Here is a 20,742-nt window from a genome sequence, read left to right on the forward strand (position 1 = left end):
CCTTACTGAGCATGGCTACTGGAGGTCCCTCTCAGGACCTGGAACTGGGGCAGGGAGACGCCTGCAGGCACAAGGCCACCGTCCAGGAGGCCCACAGGCTGCCCTGTCGACACTACACCCCAGAGACTTCTCAGAGGCCACAGGTGAGTGAGCCGCTCCTGTCCCCAACACACAGGTCACTGGATGCTCTGAGCCACCCGTCCTCCCCACCCAGCCACACACTGGGCATGGGACGGGCACTCCAGCGCCTCCATCCTGCAGACAGGAAAGTGGGCCACCAGATGCGGGGATGGGCTGTGTGGTCTCCCGGTGCCCCACCTTTACCCCTCCTCCTGTACAGACCCTGCTCTGCCAGACCAGCCTGCTGGGGCATTCTACCCCTGGAGCACCTCCCACCCCACCAACACTGCCCTTAACTCTGCAGGCCTACCTCCCCGAGGGCCCCATATCCCGTCTGGGAGAAGAAACATCATCCATCCTTGAATTATCTCCATAACTCCGTCCACAATGCCCACCACTCAACACAAAATAACCAGACAGGGGCGCCTGGTGGGCTTGGTCTGCACAGTAGGTGGCTCTTGATCTCAGGGACATGAGTCTGAGCCCCATGGTTGGGTGTAGGGATTGCATAAATAAACTCCAAAACTAACAAGCAAAACCAAAACAGGGGTGCCTGGGTAGCTCAGTTAGTTGAGCGTCTGACTCTTGACTTCAACTCTTCACAGTTCGTGGGTTTGAACCCTGTGTCAGGCTCTGCGCTGGCAGCGTGGAGCCTGCTTGGGATTCTCGCTCCCTCTCTCTCTGACCCTCCCCAACACGAGACACATGCACCCTCTCTCTCTCAAAACAAATAAACGTTTAATAAATACACAAACAAACAGGGCACCTGGATGGCTCAGTCGGTTAAGTGTCCAACTTCGGCTCGGGTCATGAAAGCCAAAAGGTTTATGAGTTCGAGACCCATGTCAGGCTCTGTGCCAACCGTTCAGAGCTGGCTTCAGATCTTCCGCCCCCTTGCTCTCTGCACCCTGCTGCCCTGCTCGCATGTGCTCTCTCTCAAAAATGAATAAACTTAAAAACAAAAAAGAAACAAAAAAAATCCAAAAACAAAAACAAAATCACGGACACACAAGCAGATCAGACATGACCCAGAACTAAGAATTTTAGGGGCGCCTGGGTAGCTCAGTCAGTTAAGCATCTGACTCTTGATTTTGGCTCAGGTCATGATCTCAGGGTTTGTGGATTCAAGCCCCACATTGGGCTCTGTGCTGACAGCATAGAGCCTACTTGGGGTTCTCTGTCTCCCTCTCTCTGCCCCTCCCCTGTTCATGCTCTCTTTCTCTCAAAAACAAATATTTAAAAAAACAATATTTAAAAAAATCTGTTCAGACAATGGACTGAACAGATGACTGACTGATCAAACATGGACTTTAGAGGGCTCCTGGCAGGCTCAGTCCGTGGAGCATGTGACTCCTGACCTCAAGGTCATGAGTTCAAGCCCAACATTGGGTGCAAAAATTACTTTATAAAAAAAATTTTTTTAATGGACTTTAAATACGACTGATGTATTCAAGGGCTTAAAGACAAGTTTGCAAATTTTGGCACAGACCTAGACACTATTTGAAAAGACAAATGGAAATTTTGGAATTTAAAAATAACTGAAGCTACCCAATCCTCCGCAGACGGTGCAACAGATTATACAGAGCTGGACAGACAACAAGCAACCTAGAAAATGAGTCAGAAGAAACTGTCCAGATTTAAGCACAGAAAAACAAATATGGCAGATACAGAAAAGAGCACAGGAAACACACAGAATGTGGTGGAAGGGTTTAATATAAACGTAGCCGAGACCCCAAAAGCAAAAAAGAGTGAAGCAGAGGCAATACACCAAAGGCAGGAGGGCTGAAAACTTTCAAAAGTGAAAACTGTCAAGCTGCGGTACCCGGAAACACCACCAACCCCGGCAGAATAAGTAAAAGCACACTAAGCATCCCACAGCAGCTGCCGCAAGCCGGACGGAGGAGGGCTGTGGCACAGCCAGAGGGAAGAGCCCGGGTGCCGGCGAAAAAAAGCCAGCCAGCTTCCCCCACGCCACAGCTGGCGTCAGAAGGCAACGGAAGACCCTTCCCCAGCGCCAAAGAAAACGCCTGCCATCCTCAAATGCTTCACACGGCAAAAACCCTTCGGAGACGGAGGCAGAAACAAGCATTGTTCACATAAACGTCTATTGAGAGGCACGGTCCTCAGCAGACCTGCAGGTCCTCAAGGAAACGTTAAGAGGTGTTCTTCAAACAGGAGAAAGAACAAAGAAAAGGTGAAAAACAAATACACAGGTAAATCTGAATGCGTAGAATGTTTTGTGAAATCTAAAATGCGAAGAGGATTAAAATCATGATAGCTCTAGAACAGAAGATGGGAGAGAGGGAAATAGAGTTTAAGGACTCCACGCTGCTTCTGCTGCCTGGGAAGCAATCACACGACACATCTCGAAGTATTGATATCACTAAGTAAAAAGTACACGTTACAAGAAAGCCTGGGGAGCTCAGTCGGTTAAGCGTCCGACTCCTGATTTCGGCTCAGGTCATGATATGGTCATGAGATGAAGCCCTGCATTGGGCTCTGTGCTGACAGCACGAAGCCTGCTTGGGATTCTCTTTCTCCCTCTGCCCCTCTCCCCTACTCACATTTCTCTCTCAAAAAATAAAAATAAATTAAAAAAAAAGACAATTTCAGGGGCGCCTGGGTGGCTCAATAGGTTAAGTGTCCGACTTCCGCTCAGGTCACGATCTCGCGGTCTGTGAGTTCAAGCCCTGCGTCGGGCTCTGTGCTGACAGCTCGGAGCCTGGAACCTGCTTCGGATGCTGTGTCTCCCTCTCTCTCTGCCCCTCCTCCACTACTCTCACTCACTCTCTCTCTCTCTCTCTCTCTCTCTCTCTCAACAATAAATAAACATTTAAAAAAATTTTTAAATAAAGACAATCTCAGACTGAAGTTAAAATCCAGCTATTTGCTGGATACAAAAACTCTCTAATTGTGATACACAGGAAGCTGAATGTAAACACGTGTATGCATGGCACACGTACGGTATCTGTGCACGCACACGTGCACGTATGCACGTGCATTTTACAATACCATCTAAAAGAAATCGGGAGCGGCTACACTTGCATCAGAGAAAGCAGACTTTAAGGCAAGAAGTACTACAGTAAACAAGAGAGAACATTTCATAACCTTCAAAGATCCAATGCACCAGGGAGATTACAGCGATTCCAAACTGGTTTGCGCTCAGTGAAATGGCCTCAAAATATTTAACGTAAAGGTGACAACTAGAGAAATGGGCAGATTAACAACCACAGGTGCCACAGGGGCTGGGCGGAGAAGGCGCCCCTCCCTGCGGCCTCATCGGTGAGCACGGAAGCCGCGAGCACGGTGGGTACCCGACGCCACACAGCCCCACAGCCGGCGACCGGGACTCCCTTCTCTCAAGAGCTTTACCAAAACTGACCATAAGCTGGACCGTAAAACAAGTCTCAGCAGACTCAAAAGAACTTGAACTCACACACTGCACACAGGCGGGGCTAAGCCAGAAGCGGTAACTACAAAGAACTTCAAAGCCCTCATAAGTTTGGAAATGAAGGAACACCCTTCCAAATAACCTATGGGTCAAAGAAAAATTAGAAAAAAAATCTGGAGAAAACATGAATAATTAACTTGCAGGATACAGCTACGCTCAGGAGGAATTTATAACACGTGCCTATTTTAAAAAAGAGACCTGAGGCCACTGGCACCGTGTCCTGCCACTGCGTCCGAGCTCAGGCCCACCGTGGCCTGTGTGGGCAGTTCGCACCCGGAACAGGGGCCCCCGCCTCCAGCCTCTGCTCCCCAGCTCCCCACCCGCTGCCCCTCAGGGTCGAAGGCACAGGGCCCAGAGTCAAGGACGTACACAGCAGCCAGCTCCAGTGCCCAGGACAGCCTGAGACGCGGTGGGTCCACTCCCCCATCCTTCACAAGCCAAGGGGACAATGCCGTGCCGGGAAGCGGCCCAAGGCAGGTCCAGACAACAAACCCCACACGGCACCTTGCCCCTTTACAACACGAGGAGCGAGGAGAGCCAGGCTGCGGAGGGCTCCAGAGGAAAAACACGCTTCCACATTTCCTCCGTGAGGTGCCCACCTGCCCCTCCGAGCCCCACACCAAGCAGAGGAACCACAAAGGGCAGCTCGGGTCTGACTCGGGGCCACACCGCCTGCTCTCAAGAGTCCCACGGTATGCCGCTGCCGGGTGGGCACAGGGCCGGCTGAGGTACGCCGGGGAGGGGACTCTCTGTGCGGGTTCCTCGGGAGCGAGCGACGGCAGCCTCGCCCTGCTCCCCCCGATGGGGCCAGGCACGCAACCACCAGGAAGCTGAGCCCACAGAAGGGGACACACCACAGGACTGCTGTCCCCCACTAAATTCAGCTCCAATCCCTCTCCAGAGGCCTAGACCAGAAGGCCCAGCCTGGGGACACCGTGTCCCACCCCCCACGTGTCCTGTTCCTTCACCCAGCTGCCTTTAGCAGGAAAGAACCCCACCCCCAACACCAGGGCTCTGGGGCACTTCCTCCCAGGCAGCTCCCAGCACCTGTCCCTGGGGGTGAGCGCCCGTCCCTGGGGTGAGCGCCTATCCCTGGGGTGAGCGTCCCTGAGCAAGAGCCTGGCTGTTGCTCTGCTCTGTATCTCAGTAGCCCTGGGGTGGGGGGGCGGTGCTCCACTGGGAGAGCTCCTGGGGAGCTTCCAAATCACACACCTGCCCTTCCTCTGTTAGGCAAAACCTTTGGGCCAGGACGTGCCAAGGGGACAGCTGGGGCACACGCCCCCAGCCCACTGCCCTGGCTCCAGCCCCAAATGCCACAGGGGGCAACAGACAGCAGGCGGGGTCCACAGCCCCCGGCCCCCCCAGGGCCAAGGTATGAGCCTCCAGTCAAGACAGGTCTACCTCAGCCCTGGTGCCCACAGGACAAAAGGGGCACTGAGAGGCCAACCTGCTGAGGCCGTTGCCAGCTACCAACTGGATGCCCAGGCCTCTCGGGGCCACCCACAGTCCGGGTGCCACCCAGCCTGAGGATCTCTGTGTCCTCCGTCTGTCTGCGCCTACAAGGAGTTTGCCGGCTTTGCTCCCGGACGCTGCGCTAGGATCTGGCCCTCAGGACGCGTTCACGGCGGCCAGTGTGGCCATCAGCCCGCACCAGATTCCTACCACAGACCCAGGGCAGGGCTTGGGGACAAGAGCAGGGCTCTCCCGGCCCACCTCCTCGCCTGCTGGACTTCTCTGGTCACACAGCAGCCCCTGTGCCTGCCACCACACCCGGGGCCGTTAGCTTCCCCCCAGCCCAGGGCCCACCCCCGTAGGGACACCCAGCACTCGCTCTGCAGCTGGCACGCAGCCCAGAGGGTTGGCACACTCCGAGGCGTGACTCCGCGGGCCACAGAAGTGGGCACAGGCCCACAGTCAGGTGCAGACTGCTGCCCACAGAGGGAAGGCCCAGCGCACCCCCACCCCCACCCCCGGCCTCACTTTCTGCCTCCGGGAGCTGGGTCACCCCGAGCTCCGTCTGCACAGCAGTCGCTCAGTAAACTTAGCTCTCTCCTCTCCCCTGGCAGCCTCCCCGAGAGCCCAGCACCAGAACGGCTCAGGAGACTGGCAGCCTGACGGCAGAGGAGGAACAGGAAGACATTCCCAGCACTCCGCTGATGAAGCAGCGGGAGGAACTGACGGAGTCCCCCCTGGGGCCGGGAGAGGCAGGCGTCAGAGGACGCTTCCTGGGGGCAGAGAGAGAGGAGAAAGTGGCAAGAAGACACGGGGCCCCACGGGCAGGGGCAGGAGGCGCTGGCTGAGCTGTCTCCTCTCCCAGAGGCCTCCTCTTTCCCGGCCCCCTGCCCTTGCCATGACGGCCCAGCACCGCGCGGGGGCACCAAAGGAAACCGGTGCCTCCTTCCCACCAGGACCTCACCCCGGCACGTCAGTGGACACCCAGCACGGGACACTGCTGGTCAGGGAGGAACGCGGGGGCCCCCTGACGAGGACCCACATCCGTGTGGCACTCTGGCCACCCGTGGCCCTGCCTGGCCCGAGCACACTGAGGACCTGGTGCTACCGCAGGTGTCCATGGCGAGGGTACCATGGGGGGCCAGAGGCATGGGGGGGTGCCCCAGGGGGAGGAACAAGACCCCAGGCCTGAGAGAGGGTGTGCCCAACAATATCCTGACAGCTGTGGAGAGGTGTCGACTTCCAGAGACCTGGAAAGTCATGCCCCACCTCCAGGAAGTGAGCGAACCCCCACCCTTGCACCAGAAGGCCCCCGCTGAGGCTGGCCCCCTTTCCTAGGGATGAGAGGGGTTGGGCCCAGGAAAGATGGCAGGACAGGGGGGTAGAAGAGCCTTCGCCCGCACCCCAGTGCCTGCTGACGGGCGGGCACCCGCGAGCCCACCAGGCTGAGAGGGACCCTCACACCGGGCTGGGCGCGATGGGCGAGGAGGCCCGCAGCGCGTCCGACCACCAGACACAGAGCCCCAGGCCCACGGGAGGGGTGTCCCGCTCCCCAGGGACACAAGCTCCGCCGCCCTGAGGACGCCACTCCTCCTGCCCCAGCCAGGCAGGCTTCACGGCATCACTCGAGGGCCCCCCAGCTCTGCGGTGGTCACGGCTTCCCTCGGCGCTCCGAAGCTGCCCAGGAGCCAGGCAAACGCGGTGCGCGCGCACACACACACACACACACACACACACACACACACACGCCAGTCCTTGCGGAGCAATTCATTAGCACAGCCGCGACAAACTGAAATCCAGGCCTCCGATGCACCTGATAATTTATGCAAGGCTCCAGATCGCTGCCGCTGCCTCTCGCAGCGCCTAATTCAGCACTTTCTCTTTTCCTTAGGAAAGCAGGACTCCGGATTTAACTGCTCTTTACAGCGTCTACCCTGGTAAAACCGAACAAGACAACCACGCACCAGCGAGCGCCAGCCACGGAAGACCCCTCCGCGCAGCCATCGCGGCCAGCCCCCACCAAGCCCCGCCCAGCCCCCTGACCTCCCGGCTCCTTCAACCAGCAGGGCAGCGCCCCCCCACACGACCCTTGGCCCCATCCCAGGTGTGGAAGGCTCCCAACCCCTGGGGTGGCTTCCCAGCACCCAGGGACACAGGAGGGACAGCCCTCCTTAAAGTCACCCAGCCCGGGCCCTCCCGGGCCCCCCTCCCTCCCCTGCCCCGACACAGGAAGCCCTCGCTCCTCCCCCTCAGCTGGGGGGCAGGAGCCAGGGCCCTCCTGAGGCTGGGACCAGAAGTGCCAAGTCCCTGACCACGGCACAGGGCCTGGGGCCCCACAGAGGTGCCCCTGGTGTCAACGGCAAGATTCCCATGCCCCAAGGCTGGAACGGGCAGCCTCGGGCTAGCTCAGTAGAGGAGAGCTAGCCAACCACCACAAAAGGCCCATGTCACGTCCAGGAGGCCAACCCTGGGCGGGCAGTGACGCCCCTGCCCCCAGCTTCTTTGCTCCTCAGGCACCGTGCCCTAGGGTCTGGGCACTACCCGACAGCCTCCCAGGGAGGGCACCCAGTTCGGAGGGCCCACCCCGCCGCCTGACCGCACCCCCTCTAAGCTGGCCAGACCCTCCGCTCCCCACCCTCCCAATGGCCATCGGCACCAGTGGTGAGAACGAGCCTCCTCCCCGTGGGGGCCCAGGGCGACATCTGGGACTTCCCTCTGCTCCCTCTGCCCACCGACCCGCCCGCAGCCGTAACGCCGGCACACGCTACACACGGGCCTGCCCAGCACCGAGCGGGCCTGGGGCTGCCTCCCAAGAGGGACGCTGCAGTGCTACTGCCTGCCCCACGGCACCCTGTCCCGGTCACTGGGTACCCTGGCCAGAGGGGGGCCCTGTCTGCCCAGCCCTGGCCTCTTCCATGCACAGGGAGCCACAAGCCTTCCGAGAAGGAAGCAAAGGGAGAACTGCATTAGAGAACTCCCCGGGCCACTGCTCAAGTGGCTGCTGGAGGAGCGAGCCGGCAACGGGTGGAACCCCTGAAGGTACAGCCCGAGTCCCCCAAGTTGGCGCCTGCTCAACAAGAACCCCGCAGACGTCTCTGCACAAACTGGGCACACCCAGATAGTCTGAGAGGGCCTGCTCTGACCTCTCCAGGAGCCACGGGACAGCCCTTCAAGCTCCAGGACAGCGGGCCAGGTGCACTTGCCTGAGGAGCCAGGAGGGGATGGGCAAGGGGCAGGACAGCCTGCAGCGTCTCCAGCCAGGGGCGGGGGGGTAGGGAGGTCCACCACTGAGCACGCATCGTGTCCCTGCTCCGGGGCCAGGAGGAAGGTAGAACGGCCACCCAAGGGGCTTGCTGAGGCGCCCGGGTCCTGGGGGAAGGGTGGGTGCAGGGCCTGAGGGAGCTCGCGTGGGGAGACACGCCCTGAGCCCTTCCTTGGAGAAACCTGGACCCAGGGAATAGGTGCCCCACCTCTGGCTGGGGTCACGGGGTGGTCCCCCCCCAGCACCGGGCAGTCCCAGCCAGAGATCCCCCTGGCTGCATACCAGCTCCAGGGGACTGTCACGGGCTGCATGGTGAAGACCCGGCAAGACCCAAACAAGGGTCCGAGACCACAGCTGCCTTTTCCGCCAGTGACCTAAGGCGAGCGGACACCCCACTTTCATCTGCAACAGGTGATGGCAGTTTCTCCAGACCACGCGGCCCACACGGCAGACAGAGGTTTGGGGGCAAAGTGGCAGGGTGAGGCCTGGCTTCTGGGAAAGCCTTGGCAACTCTCAGGTCTGTCCCTGAGGCCGCCGGGAGAACTAGGCTCTTCCCGCCAGCTGCATCCCTGCCCCCGCAGCCCTGCGTGGCCGCCAAACCCTCACCCTCACCCTCACCCACCACAGCAGCCCCTCCTCTGTGCGGTCCGGGGCGTCCTGCACAAGGCCCCAGGCTTGTGAAGCAGGGGAGGGAGAGGAGGGCAGAATACCATCATCCTGAGCAGGTGAGGCACAGGGCCCTCCCACCCAAGCGGCTTCTGGGAGGTGACACCACCACCCACCCACCTGCCCACCCACCCATGGCTTTTCCTTGGCATACGACAGCCAACATTTGCAAGTGGCTGGCAGGGACCCCATGACCTGTGGCCGCTTTGAAGCCCCCTGGCCCAGGGCACGGGTGCGAGTGGGCTGGGAAATACCCACTCTATACAAGCCACACTCCAGGCGCACACCAAGCCTGCCGCCTCAGGGTGGCCCAAGTCACGGCCTTGGGCCCGGCGTGGACAGAGACAAGCCGAGCTGGCCCGGACACCCAGACCCTGCAACAGAGCAGGGGCCAACGTGAGCCGTGTGCGCTGTGACCACCACAAGCTGGAACCACCAATTGCCACAATTACATGGGTGGTAAATCGGAACCCGTTCTTCAGGTCTATGAGAGGTTTTCTTCTCTCTGCTTTCTCCACTGTTTGGACGCCCTGAGACGGATCAAGCAGGGTCTCTGTGCAGCTAAAATGGGGCAGACCCCACCAATCCTCAGCAAACGAAGCTCCCCTGGGCCCCTCCTCAAGTGTCACCTCCTGATACCCCAGCTGCCAACAGACTCATCCCCAGAAGAAAAGTGGAGGAAGGGAGGCGAGAGGCAGAGAGGTGGGGAGCACAGAAAGGGGGGGGTCACACGGTGCCCCCAAGGGGCCACCTGGCCCACCCCCCCCAACCAAAGTCTGACTCGGGGTGAACCGGGCAGGAGGGTCGGAGGGCAGGGGAGCCCGGGAGGGGAGGCCGAGGGAAAGGCAGAGGGGAGGCAGCAGGAGGAGGAGTCGGGCAAGATCTTCATAATGCTCAGTCCCCAAGGCCCAAGGCACCAGCGGCCACACGGCTGCTGAACAATGCAGTTTTGAATTCAATTAAAGCGATTATCTGTTGTGCCAAATAAATTGTGTACAGCATATAGCCTGCGGCACTTACACCTCCGGGCTCATTATTCCCTAACTGTTTCCTCCTGTTTATGCGCTCTCAAATTAAATTGCTGATAATATGCGCCAAAATAAAAAATGAGCACACCTTGTCCCAAGAAAATTGATTCTCCCTTTTCCTGAACTGGCGATTGCCAGGTTTTATATACTCTGTTCCTGGTGATCATTAGTAATTCAATTTTCTTTTTATTAGCCCCCTTATCTGCTGAGCAATATAGTGGCAGAGCTGACCTCTTTCGCACGGGTAAATGTTTAAAATCTTTTCCCTGATTAATTTTGCCAGTTAAGAAAAAGAGGAGAAATGGCCCGGCTCTTAGCCATCACAATGAATAAAGCTTAATGTTGATTGTGATGGAATTTCTAATGCCAGGGAAATTGATTGAACGCGGCAATTACACTGCAATAGTAACTCAAGGGAGATGGGATCGCTTTCTCCTGGCCGTAGCCTTTTGGTTATTTAAAACAATCCAATTTGCAAGGATAATTATGTATTAGTGTTTTATCTGCCACTTGAAATGAACAGGGGAGTTTCGATACTGGCCTAGCATTAGCAGGTTATTGCTGCAAATTACTTGATATCTGCTTTCTTTCACATAAAGAGGAAATTAGGCAATCAATTACCAGAAAAAGGTGGACGGAGGAATAAAAGGGGCAAGGACGCCCTCTGCTGGCCACCGGGCCGTTCGGCAGGGCTGAAGAAGGGACCTTGGTGGGGGCGGGCAGCTTCAGGAAGCCTGACCCTTGTCCTCACTCCGTCCCCGCACTCCCCCGACTCGGCAGGAGCCCACAGGGGCTCAGGTCCCTCCCCTACACTGCTCCAAGGAAGTCTGGACCTGAGCCAATGGTCTGTGTGGGGAAACGGGGAAGGGAACCCTCAAAGCGACCTGTCCACCGCAGGAAGGCACGGCCGGAGGGCTCCGAGCCCGAGCCCAGGGTCTCCGCTCCAAATGCCCACGGCAGTAAATGGAAACGTGTGTGAGGCAGCTTGCGGTTGGCCTGGGGTCAGGCAGGTGCAGCAGGGGAAGGAGGGACACAAGAGAGGGAAGCCTGTGGACCTTGCAGAAGAAGGTGCTTGGGGGAGCCACCCACTGACTCCCTGGTAGTCCTCCAACCAGGGGAATGCTCGTCCCCACTCCTGGTCCCACCACAACCTCCTCGGCCAGTCTCCAGGTCGCAGGGTGGCATGTCTGGAGCCACGTGCCCAGCGTTTTAGGCCCGTGCACGAGCATCTTCCCTGAGCTTCCTGCCCACTTCTGAGAATGAGGACCCCACTCCTTGACCTGGCCACAGGCTCTTCCTGGCTCACTGCCCCTCCAGGCCCGCCGGACACTCCTGGGGCCCCCAACACAGCCACCTCGCATCCCCGAGCATCTTCATGCAGGTCCCATGGAGGTCCCATGTCACCGCCCCCTGCCTTACAGAGGCCTGCCCCACCCGCCCATCACCGGGTCCCGCCTTCCCTCTGGCCTCGGCCCCTCCCACCCTCGGGGAAGCCGGCCACACAGGACCCCTCTCTGCTCCGGCAGCACGGCAGAGCTTATTCCCACCCGTGCCCGTCACCTGCGGACAGGCACAGCATTTTCGCCTCTCTTCTCCTCACGCCGGTCTGTTTGGATGTCCCCTCCTCAGAGACGCCACCCGCTTGGCTAAAGCTGGCCACCCACCCATCCCAACAGCTCTCCACCGCCTTATCCCACGTTTCCCTTTCCTCTGAGCGCTTGTACCACCTGAGAGGAGCTTTTCAGCTAGTTTACGACACCCGGTAGCTGTCTGTCTTCACGACAACGGTGCGGCTCCCAGCACGTCAGGGCCCACGGGAGCCAGCACGCTGCCCTGCACAGAGGCCCTCGATGCATGCTCGCCGGATGGTTGGGGTGATGGTGAGGCATAAGCGGGGAGACGCAGGACGGTGGAGGACACATGAATGGAGGATGGCTGGCTGGAGGACGGATGGGGATGGGGGATGGAGGGCAGATGGGGGGGATAAGAGGGTGCGCGGATAAACAGGTTGGTGGATGTTTGATGAATAGCGGATGGAAGGTGGATGGATGGATAGGCGGATGGACGAATGGACAGATAGTTGGATGGATGGGGAGAGGATGGAGGGAGGGGGTGGATAAGTGGATGAGTGAGCAGAAGCTTCCCCAAGCCCCTCCCCCAACCGGCCTCTCCCCCCCCCCCAACCCCTGCACTTTCCTGCCAGGGCGGTGGGGAGCCAGGGTTCTCCTCTAACTACAAACTTAGCCGTTCGCCCCCTAGTGGAGAGAAGCGTAAAGGCAGGGACTGTGTCAGCCCCCTCCCCCCAACCCCATCTTGCCCAAAGCCTTTCTCCTCCTCTCACACAGCACTACACACCCCCACCAGCAGGAGGCAACCTCCACGTCCTGAGGCGACACCCGCTAAAGCTCTAGGCCCAGACAGAGAACGGTCATCCCAGGCCCCACAAGCAAGGCACGCAAGCATGTGGGCCTGAGCCTGCGGGCACCGCTCCAGGGTGACACACAGACCCTCCCCGCCCATAAACCCGCAGACCCAGCACCCCCGTCAGCCCCTCACTCCTCCAGGCCATTGTCCACCTGGCAGCCACAGCTGAGTGTCCCAGAACCTACTGGCCTGGGTCGCTATGTGAGGGTGCCAGCCCCAGGCCATGGCCCCAGGACGCGGCCTGTGTGGCCAGTGTCCTTCTCTCCCCAGAGGCCCCTCAGCCAGCAGCTCCGGTAGCAGGCCCACTGCCCGCCGGTCCATCCAGTCCGCGCCCACGGCAGCCCCCGCCCCAGCCCCCAGCCGCACAGAGTCCTCCTGCTGGGAGCAGGGAAGGGCACACGGCACACCTGACCACCTGCCTGGCAGGAAGGCTCAGCTTTGTCTGGCGGGCTCCAGAGTCGTCCACCCCCTGCCCCGTCTAGAGAGGGGTCCGCGGCTGCAGGCCCTCAGTAACAAGAAAGGAGAAGTGTTCGTACGAATAGTGCTCCTTCCTCTGGGGTGCCTGCTATGGGGAATGGCAGCGGTCTGGCTCAGGCCTGTCTGCCCCCACACCAGGCTCCTTGGGGACACGGACAGCAGAGGCCTGGCCAGGCCACAGTCAAGGCCAGCCCCGCTGGACTCCTGGGAGGGCGGCCAAGCTACACCAAGAGCACAGGCTGAAGAGGTCAAGTGTGTGCACCTGGGATGCCCTGCAAACCCCCTCGGCGCCCACCCCTCCATTAGGACACCCTGCACCTGGGACACAAGAAGGGTATGGAGGAGCCCAGGGCGCCGTCTGTGTAACCCTGCCCCACTCAACACCTGGCTCGGCAACTCCACGAACACTTGTTTCCAGGCCCAGCAAAGGGGGGTGACGCCCGGCGGATGCTCACTGGCGTTCCGGGAACCCAGCTCTGCAGAGCACTCTGGCCCCCAAGAAGGCAGGGCAGGAAGCAGGGAGCTCCCAGGCCAGCCAGAGGCAGAAACCCCAGCTTGGGTGCCGGCGGGTCTGAGAGCAGCAGGCCAGGGCGGCCCTTCCGGAGGGGCGGATCTGGGGCCCAGATCACACTGTCTGCTCGCTCTCCGACCCGCTAAGGAAGGGGAGCTTGCACACGGAGGACCCAGAAAGCCGGGACCAGCTGGGCCCACTTGGGTCACAGTCAGCCACCAGGAACCAGAGCCACAGTCCCCGATTCCCCTCAGCCTCCGTTCAGAGCAAGAATCTGGAATAGCCGTGGCCTCTCAACACACTGCCGCCTGTGACGGGGACATCCTTCCCCAAGGTGCCTCACACCACATCCCTGGTACTCAAGTTTCACTGAAATATCACCAGCTTGAGGCCCCTGGCCCCAATCTCCACTTGCCCCGGCCCACTCTCCTTGTGGCAAGTCACTACGGAAACGTCTTGGTGCCCGTGGGCTAGGATGCAGGCGGCAGGGGAGTGGAAGGGACCGCCCTGCCCCATGCCTCCGAGACCCCCAGCACCCGGAGCAGGACGCAAAGGGGCCTGTGGACACAGCCAGCCCTGAGCAGCGTCCCGGTGTGCCGGCTCATCTGTGGGGGCAGACGTCCATCCGGACCTCCCCTCCACTCCGGCCCGAGCCACCCGCCGCCCCCCAGGCTGAGCGTCCTCGGGACGGGGCAGGTGGCTCGTAACAGGCGAGCGGAGCCGGCGCAGCTGCAGGAGATGCACCCCCTCCCCCCGGGCCTACCTTCCTTGGTGGGGGGGTGGGCCCGGCCAGGAGGCAGGCAGCACAGCCGGTGCCTGGTGACCTGCGCCAGGCCCTTGTTGGGGTTCTTCTTCAGGACGGGGCTGCTCTTCCCCCGGGGGGCCTGCCTCCGCCGCAGGCTCAGCTGGCTCTTGGCGGTGGCAGCAGGCGGGGCGCCATTCTTCTTGTCGCAGGGAAGGCTGCAGAGACAAAGAGCAGGCAGCTCCCAATGGGCTCCCCCAGCAGGGTGGCTCTCCCCATCTACCCCTGCCCATCCAGACCCCAGCACCGTGGAATCACCCCGGGAGGTCCCAGCCTGCCCGCCTTCTCAGCAGCGGCCCGTGCGCTCCTCCCCCACTTCAGAGCCCGGAGCCGGGGCAGAGGGAGAGCGGCTCCCAACCCTTGACCCCCACCCGGTATATCTGCACCAGGTCCCCTCGGTGTCCCTAGGCCGGATGAACTCTCCAGTGGGGCTGGGGGCTGGGGGCAGCGCTAAGGAGCTACCGCAGGGGAGGGGCCGCCACCAGCTGCCCCCAGCCACCTCTGCAGGAGAGGCTACTGCTCACAGCTCCCCTGTCCACATCAGCCAAGACAGGACGGCCACCATCCAGAAAAGGCAGGGGACTTTTTAACTGTCTGGGAGAGCAGGGCCAAGGACCAAGGTCAGACAGCAGGAAGGACCTCCAAAGGGGGACTCACAGTGAGAGTAACTCTGCCCTTGCAATTACCAGCTGCCGTGATGAAGTCCGAACCCCAGACCAAACCTGAGCCACAACGCCATTTTTTAGCCTCTGCACGATCCTTGCAGGTGGAGGGCCAGGGAAACGACCCGTATTCAGTGAAACAGTGACTCCCCTGGTCACCTGACTGCCAAGGAGGCAGACTTCCCGGTGCGCCCTGGGTTTGCGCACCTAGTGCGTAGCTGGGTATAAAGCATCATCCGCAAACCCAGTGGACCTGGAACAGAAGCTGCCCCAGCAGCCTCTGGTCTGTCACCAACAGGAGATGGGAGGGCTCCCCCTGTCGTCACTGGCTGAGCCCCGATTACCCCAGTAACCCCAGCCTCATTTGCCCTGGGTACAGTAATACCGCCAGCCACGCTCGGCTGGACCCATAGCCGGTGATGCTTCATTTCCTCCTCCCACGGCCCCCCAGGTGAGCCCTCCCACACGCTCCACATGCCCAGCAGGGAGCTGCCAGGCCCAGGCCTGCCCCCCTGCCTGCCCAGACAGGACCCTGGGGTGTTGGCAGGGGCACCTACCTAGCGCCGCCCCGCCTCCGGATGATCTTGGTGCGGCTCTTCACTTTGTAAGCCGAGAGTGGGGTCTCACTGAAGAGGGGCTTCAAGCCGCTGGGTCCCACTGCGGGTCTGTCCCCTGGGGGGAACCTAGATGGGAGCTGGGAGGCATGGTCCTTGCTGCCAGCTTCCGACTGCCAACGAAAGGAGGAGGATGAGGAGGCCGAGGGGCTGGACGCCTTCCACTTGTATTTGCTGGGGGAGGCCCCGAGTGTGGAGGACGCGGACGACCTCCTGGGCTTGGCATCCGGATCAGCTCTGAGCTGTGGCTTCTCCCCCTGTGCTGCTGTGCCAAAGGGGGCCCTGCACACGGTCTCCGAGGCTGCTCTGGGACTGAGGGCCCTGCGAGTGGCCCGGGGGCTCTTGGCTGAAGCAGCCACCCACTTGTAGTTGTTCTTCCGGAACTTGCTGGTTCGACAGGACACGAGCAGTGAGGCCTCCCGGGCCTGCCTGGGTCCAGAAGCTGCTCTGGCTGGGCCTGCCACCGAGCCGGAGGAAGCCGGCTGATCTGGGTGGCCAGCATTCACTCTCCCGTCTCCAAGGTGCTGGGCGACACAGCTGGCCACAGAGTGTGAGCCCACCTTCCGGCCCGGAGCCGCGCCACTGCGCTGGGGCAGGGTGGGGGACAGGAAGCGTGCCTTGGCCGCAACCGCACTCTCGCTGACAGTCCGCCGGGGCTCAGAGGGGCTGTCACTCACGCTGCTCACAGACTTTACCACCCGAGGCTTGCCAGGCTCCTTCTGGCAGACCAGAAGGGGGTCCTCTGTACCGCAGCTCCCCTTGGCTCTTCCCGGCCTCGAGGGTTGCTGCTGCCCACCAGGGGGCTCGCCCTCGCCCTCCTGAGGCCTGTGGTGGCTCCAGGTGGGGTCCTCACATCCTTCCAAGGAACCCCGAGAGACCCCTGCAGCGCTAGCTGAGCCCGGTTTCGATGGTGGCTTGATTTTGATAACCATGTTCTGATCTGGACTCAGCTGGACCTGCCTCTCCAGGACATACTGCGCGGGGTCAGGACCCCGGCTGCCCCCAGCCCTGAGAGGTGGCTGTGCGGCACAGTCACCGGGCGGGTCTGAGGCTCCTGGGGGCCGGTTCACCAGGGAGTATTTCTTGCGCCATGCAGGCCCATGGCTCAGGGAGAAGCCCCTCCGGCCGGGACGAGGGTAGCTGGCACCGAAGGCCCTGCTGCTGTTGTAAGCAGGTGGCTGCCAGCGGGCAGCGGCCGACGTGCCCGGGGCAGGGGCGTTGCCATGGAGGTTTTTGTAGTCATCGATCAGACCTGAGAAGGCAGAATCACAGGCTCAATTAACCAGAGGCTGACAGTAAACTCAGCCAACAGCCCAGTCCCCCGGAGGCGCGTCAGTCCACAAGACACCCCACAGACCCCACCTCCCTCGTGAGCCCCCGCCTGGCCCCAGGACAGTTCAGCCCGAATTCCCTCCGCCCATCCTTCCCATGAGCCTTTCCCATCAGTCTGCTTCCATCCTAGTCGCTTACACTGAAAACACACCCCTGTGGCTTCATGTTCCTAATCTGTCGGGAGTATTATACCGGGTCCACAATGCTCTGAGGTGAAACGTCACTTGATATGAAGAGACCGGCAAGGCCCCATGTTCTAATGCCTCAACAAGGGGGCCGGTCAGCCACGGAGGCCCTCTGGCTTGCCCACGGATGGAAAGGAGGCAGGAGTACTCCTTAATAACCCCCCTGCCTGGCGCACGGGACAATGAGCGTAAGACAAGCGACACAGGGGTCGGCGCTCCACAGTTGATGGGAATGTCACACCGTCCTCCTCTAAGGGGAGAAGAGGCCTGATTGTCTGGAGGCCCGACAGTGGATCGCGGTCCCGGGGCAGGAGGGGTACAGGTTCAGCTGGAACACTCCAGGGAGTTAGGCCTCAACCAGCAAACCAGTAGCTAAGTCCTCCGTTACAACGCTGCCCACCACAAGTCCCGTCCCCAGACCCAAGAAAAGCCATGTCCAGACCTGGTGACACTCCAGGACAGCTGCGACAGGACCAGCCCGCCTGGACTCTCCCCCATACACGTTTTCCAAATCCTTAAGTCTTCTCTTCATGGGAAAACTTTAAATGCGGAAATTTTTCAGAACAGAAACCTCAACTTGGGTGTAAAAATTGAAAAGATGGGAAACTGAGGCCTGGCGAGTGGGGGCCTTGGAATATCAAGAGGACTGTGACTGTGTGGAGGGAAGGAGCCAAGACGAGGCGTCCAGGGGCTTTGCCACGCGGCACCAGGTCAAGCTCTCCACCCTACCGTGTGGCACCGAGAGCGACAGGGCGCCGAGGAAGTGCCCGCCCGTGGGGGTTGGGGGTGGGATGCCTCCCGCCGGTTACTAAGCGACGGCCCCGCCGCCACCCGCTGCAGCGCCTGAAGGACACGCACTACCCGTCCGGAGAAACGGGCAAGGGGCTGACCCCGGCCGGCCCGGATGCCCTTCCGGGTTCCCCACCGCCTCCCCGACCCTACCCACGCCCCCACCCGACCCGACCCGGCCGTCCAGACCGAGGGCGCGGAGCGACGCCCTTCGGGGAGGCGGGCAGCGGCCCGCCGTGAGGTAAGGAAGGGTAAAGAAAGGGACGCGCGACCCGGGCCCGGCCCGGCCCGGCCCGGCCCGGCCCGACCCGACCCACCCTGCAGGAGACGGATCTGTCGCCGTAATTGCTCCTTTTCCTCCATCTCCGGAGTCCGCGACGCCCGGCCGGGCCCCCGAGACGTCATCGCCGCGCGACTGTTTCCCCGCCGGCGGGGCGGGGCCCACGGAAGCTCCGAGCCTGCGCACTGCAGCTAGGCCAGGGCGTTGGCCGGGCTGCGAGGAACGCGCCGTCGTCCTGGCAACGCCGGCGGAAAGCCGGGGCCACGCACGCACAGGGCAAGGGGCGGGGCGACGTCAGCACGGCGCGCCGGCCGGGGGCGCGAGCGCACGGGACCGGAGACGGCCGAAGGCGGGTGGTTTGGGACCTGGTGCGGCGGCAGCTGGCTCCGGTGCTACGGCCTCTCGTTCCCTGCGGGACCAGGCGAGGAGCCGAAGTCCGGACCCCTCTTCGGCCGCAGCGCAGCTCCTTCTCCGCGTAGAATCACGCTGTGGAGGCCCTGCGGGGGGACCTGGTGGCACGAGCACCGGAGAGGCTCTCTGTTACCGCTGCCGCGTGGGCCAGGGCAGGAGAGAAAACTCCGGAACGAGGGGTCCCTGGGCGGGGAAGCTCTGAAAACATGACAGATTTCGGTTTATCAGCGGGAGCAAGTGCAAAACAGATGTGCAAACGTTGCACGCTGCTGGGGGGTGCAAAATGGTGCAGCTGCTGGGGAAGACAATCTGGAGGTTCCTCAAAAGGTCAAAACTAGAATTACCATATGACCCAGCAGTTCCACCTTGCGTGTGTACCCACGAGGAGTGAGAGCGGGGACTCACGCCGCTGCTCCATGAAGCGCTATTCACAATGGTCAGAGGAACGGCTCAACCGTCCCCGAGGATTAATGGATGGACAATGTGGTCTGTCCAGACAGTGGACTATGATTTAGCCTCGGAAAGGAATGTACTACTTCTCGATCCCCGTTGTGACAACGGTGGACCTCAGAATCGCTTTGCTAAGTAAAATAAACGGGTCACAAAAGGACGTATGTCGTATGACTCCGCTTCTGTGAAATATCTAGACTAGGCAAATTTCTAGAGACAGTAGATTAGAGGTTACCAAGGGCTGTGGGAAGGAGGAACGGAGAGTTAAAACGTTGTGGGTACAGGGTTCTGTTTGGAACGATGAAAAAGTTTTGGAAAGAAATGACTGCACAATACTGTGTACTTAATGCCACTGAATTGGACACTTAGAAATAGCTGTGTGACAGCTTGTATGTTGTAATTTTTTTTTTTTTTTTTTTTTTTTTTTTTTACCACATGAAATGGACAATGTGTTTGCCACAGGCCTGTGCAATAGCAAATGTTACAGGAAATTCTTCAGGCTGAAGGGAAATGATAGGATGTGGAAACATCTGTGTGAAGAAAGAGAACAGGAAATGGAAATTTTGTTAGTAAATTGTAATTCTCACTTCTTACTTGCTTTAAAAGAAGTAGTTAGAGGGGCGCCTGGGTGGCTCAGTCGGTTGAGCGTCCAGCTTCGGCTCAGGTCACGATCTCACAGTTGATGGGTTCGAGCCCCGCGTCTGGCTCTGTGCTGACAGCTCGGAGCCTGGAGCCTGCTTCGGATTCTGTGTCTCCCTCTTTCTCTGCCCCGCCCCTGCTCACGCTCCCTCGAAAATAAACCTTAAAAAAAAGTATGAAAACAAGCAGTTGCGATAAAAATATAAATAATGATGCTAATAACGTTCTAGGCGTGCTTGCTGCGGCAGCACGTAGCCTAAAATTGCAGTGATTCCGGAGAAGAGTGCCTTAACCCCGCACACGGATGGCAGGCAGCTCGTGGAGCTTTTCATTAAAACAACAGATGGTGGGTTTACAACGTGTATGGAAATAAAACGCATGCCAACGATCACGCAAGGGGTTCAAGTGCATCCGCTGGAGGTGAGAGCCATGCCCTGCCTCCCAGGTTAGCGGCTGAAGCGCCCCCGGGGGGTGGGTGCTACGCCACCTTGTGCACTGTGACGGACGCTGGGCTCCTTCTGTGGCGGCGGCATGCCTGGCCGAGGAGACCAGCCTGCGTTGGCTGCCTCTGCACTCAGGCTGCAGAACCCCGCTGGGAATCCCTCCCGACCCAGATGTCTTTGAGAAGTAGAGTCTACCTGGAACCATCTTTGCTTCCTGGGCCTTTTCTGGCCCCTTTCCAAGCGCCGCCCGGCCCTGTCCGTGCTCTGTCTTACCCTCCTCCGCTCCCACCGCCGCTGTCCTTGCCGAACTCTAACTGGAGCTCACCTCTCCCTCTCCCACGAGGCAGCCAGAGGCACCCCAGGGGAGGGGCCATGGAGACAGGCTCGGGGTGACTTATGAACTGGGACTGGTGTAAGATCCTGAGGCCTTGACAAAATGAGGGGAGGGGAGGGGAGTGCTTGAAGATTGAGATGGAATCCCCCTTCGGGAGCTTGCCCTGTGCTGCCACTCTCGGACTTGCCCTGTGTTGTTTCTCTTGAGGATCCTACAACTGTCACCTCGTGAATGAGTCAGGCCTGGCCTGATGCAGGATGGACAGCACAAAATGTCAAATCTGACCTGCCTGAGCCGCTCCCTCCTTCCACCGACCCAGCCAGCACCCCCACCCCTCTGGGGGTCTCCCTTCCCTGCCTCCTCCTTCCCTCCAGATCTGCAGGCAGGTGGGAGTCAGGTGACCCAACTCA

General features: G+C 60.2%; 1 protein-coding gene across 1 annotated transcript in view; it reads right to left on the bottom strand.

The window, feature by feature from the left end:
- ZC3H3 (zinc finger CCCH-type containing 3) overlaps positions 1-18,269 on the bottom strand; it is an 88,331-nt gene extending 70,062 nt beyond the window's left edge. The window contains 3 exon segments of the mRNA XM_047842277.1: positions 14,155-14,351; positions 15,413-16,721; positions 18,093-18,269. Coding sequence (XP_047698233.1) covers positions 14,155-14,351; positions 15,413-16,721; positions 18,093-18,180 — 1,594 coding nt within the window. The 5' untranslated portion in view covers positions 18,181-18,269.
- Between the last annotated feature and the right edge of the window lie 2,473 nt (positions 18,270-20,742).

The sequence above is a fragment of the Prionailurus viverrinus genome, chromosome F2 (genome assembly GCF_022837055.1).
Source record: "Prionailurus viverrinus isolate Anna chromosome F2, UM_Priviv_1.0, whole genome shotgun sequence".
Lineage (NCBI taxonomy): Eukaryota > Metazoa > Chordata > Mammalia > Carnivora > Felidae > Prionailurus > Prionailurus viverrinus.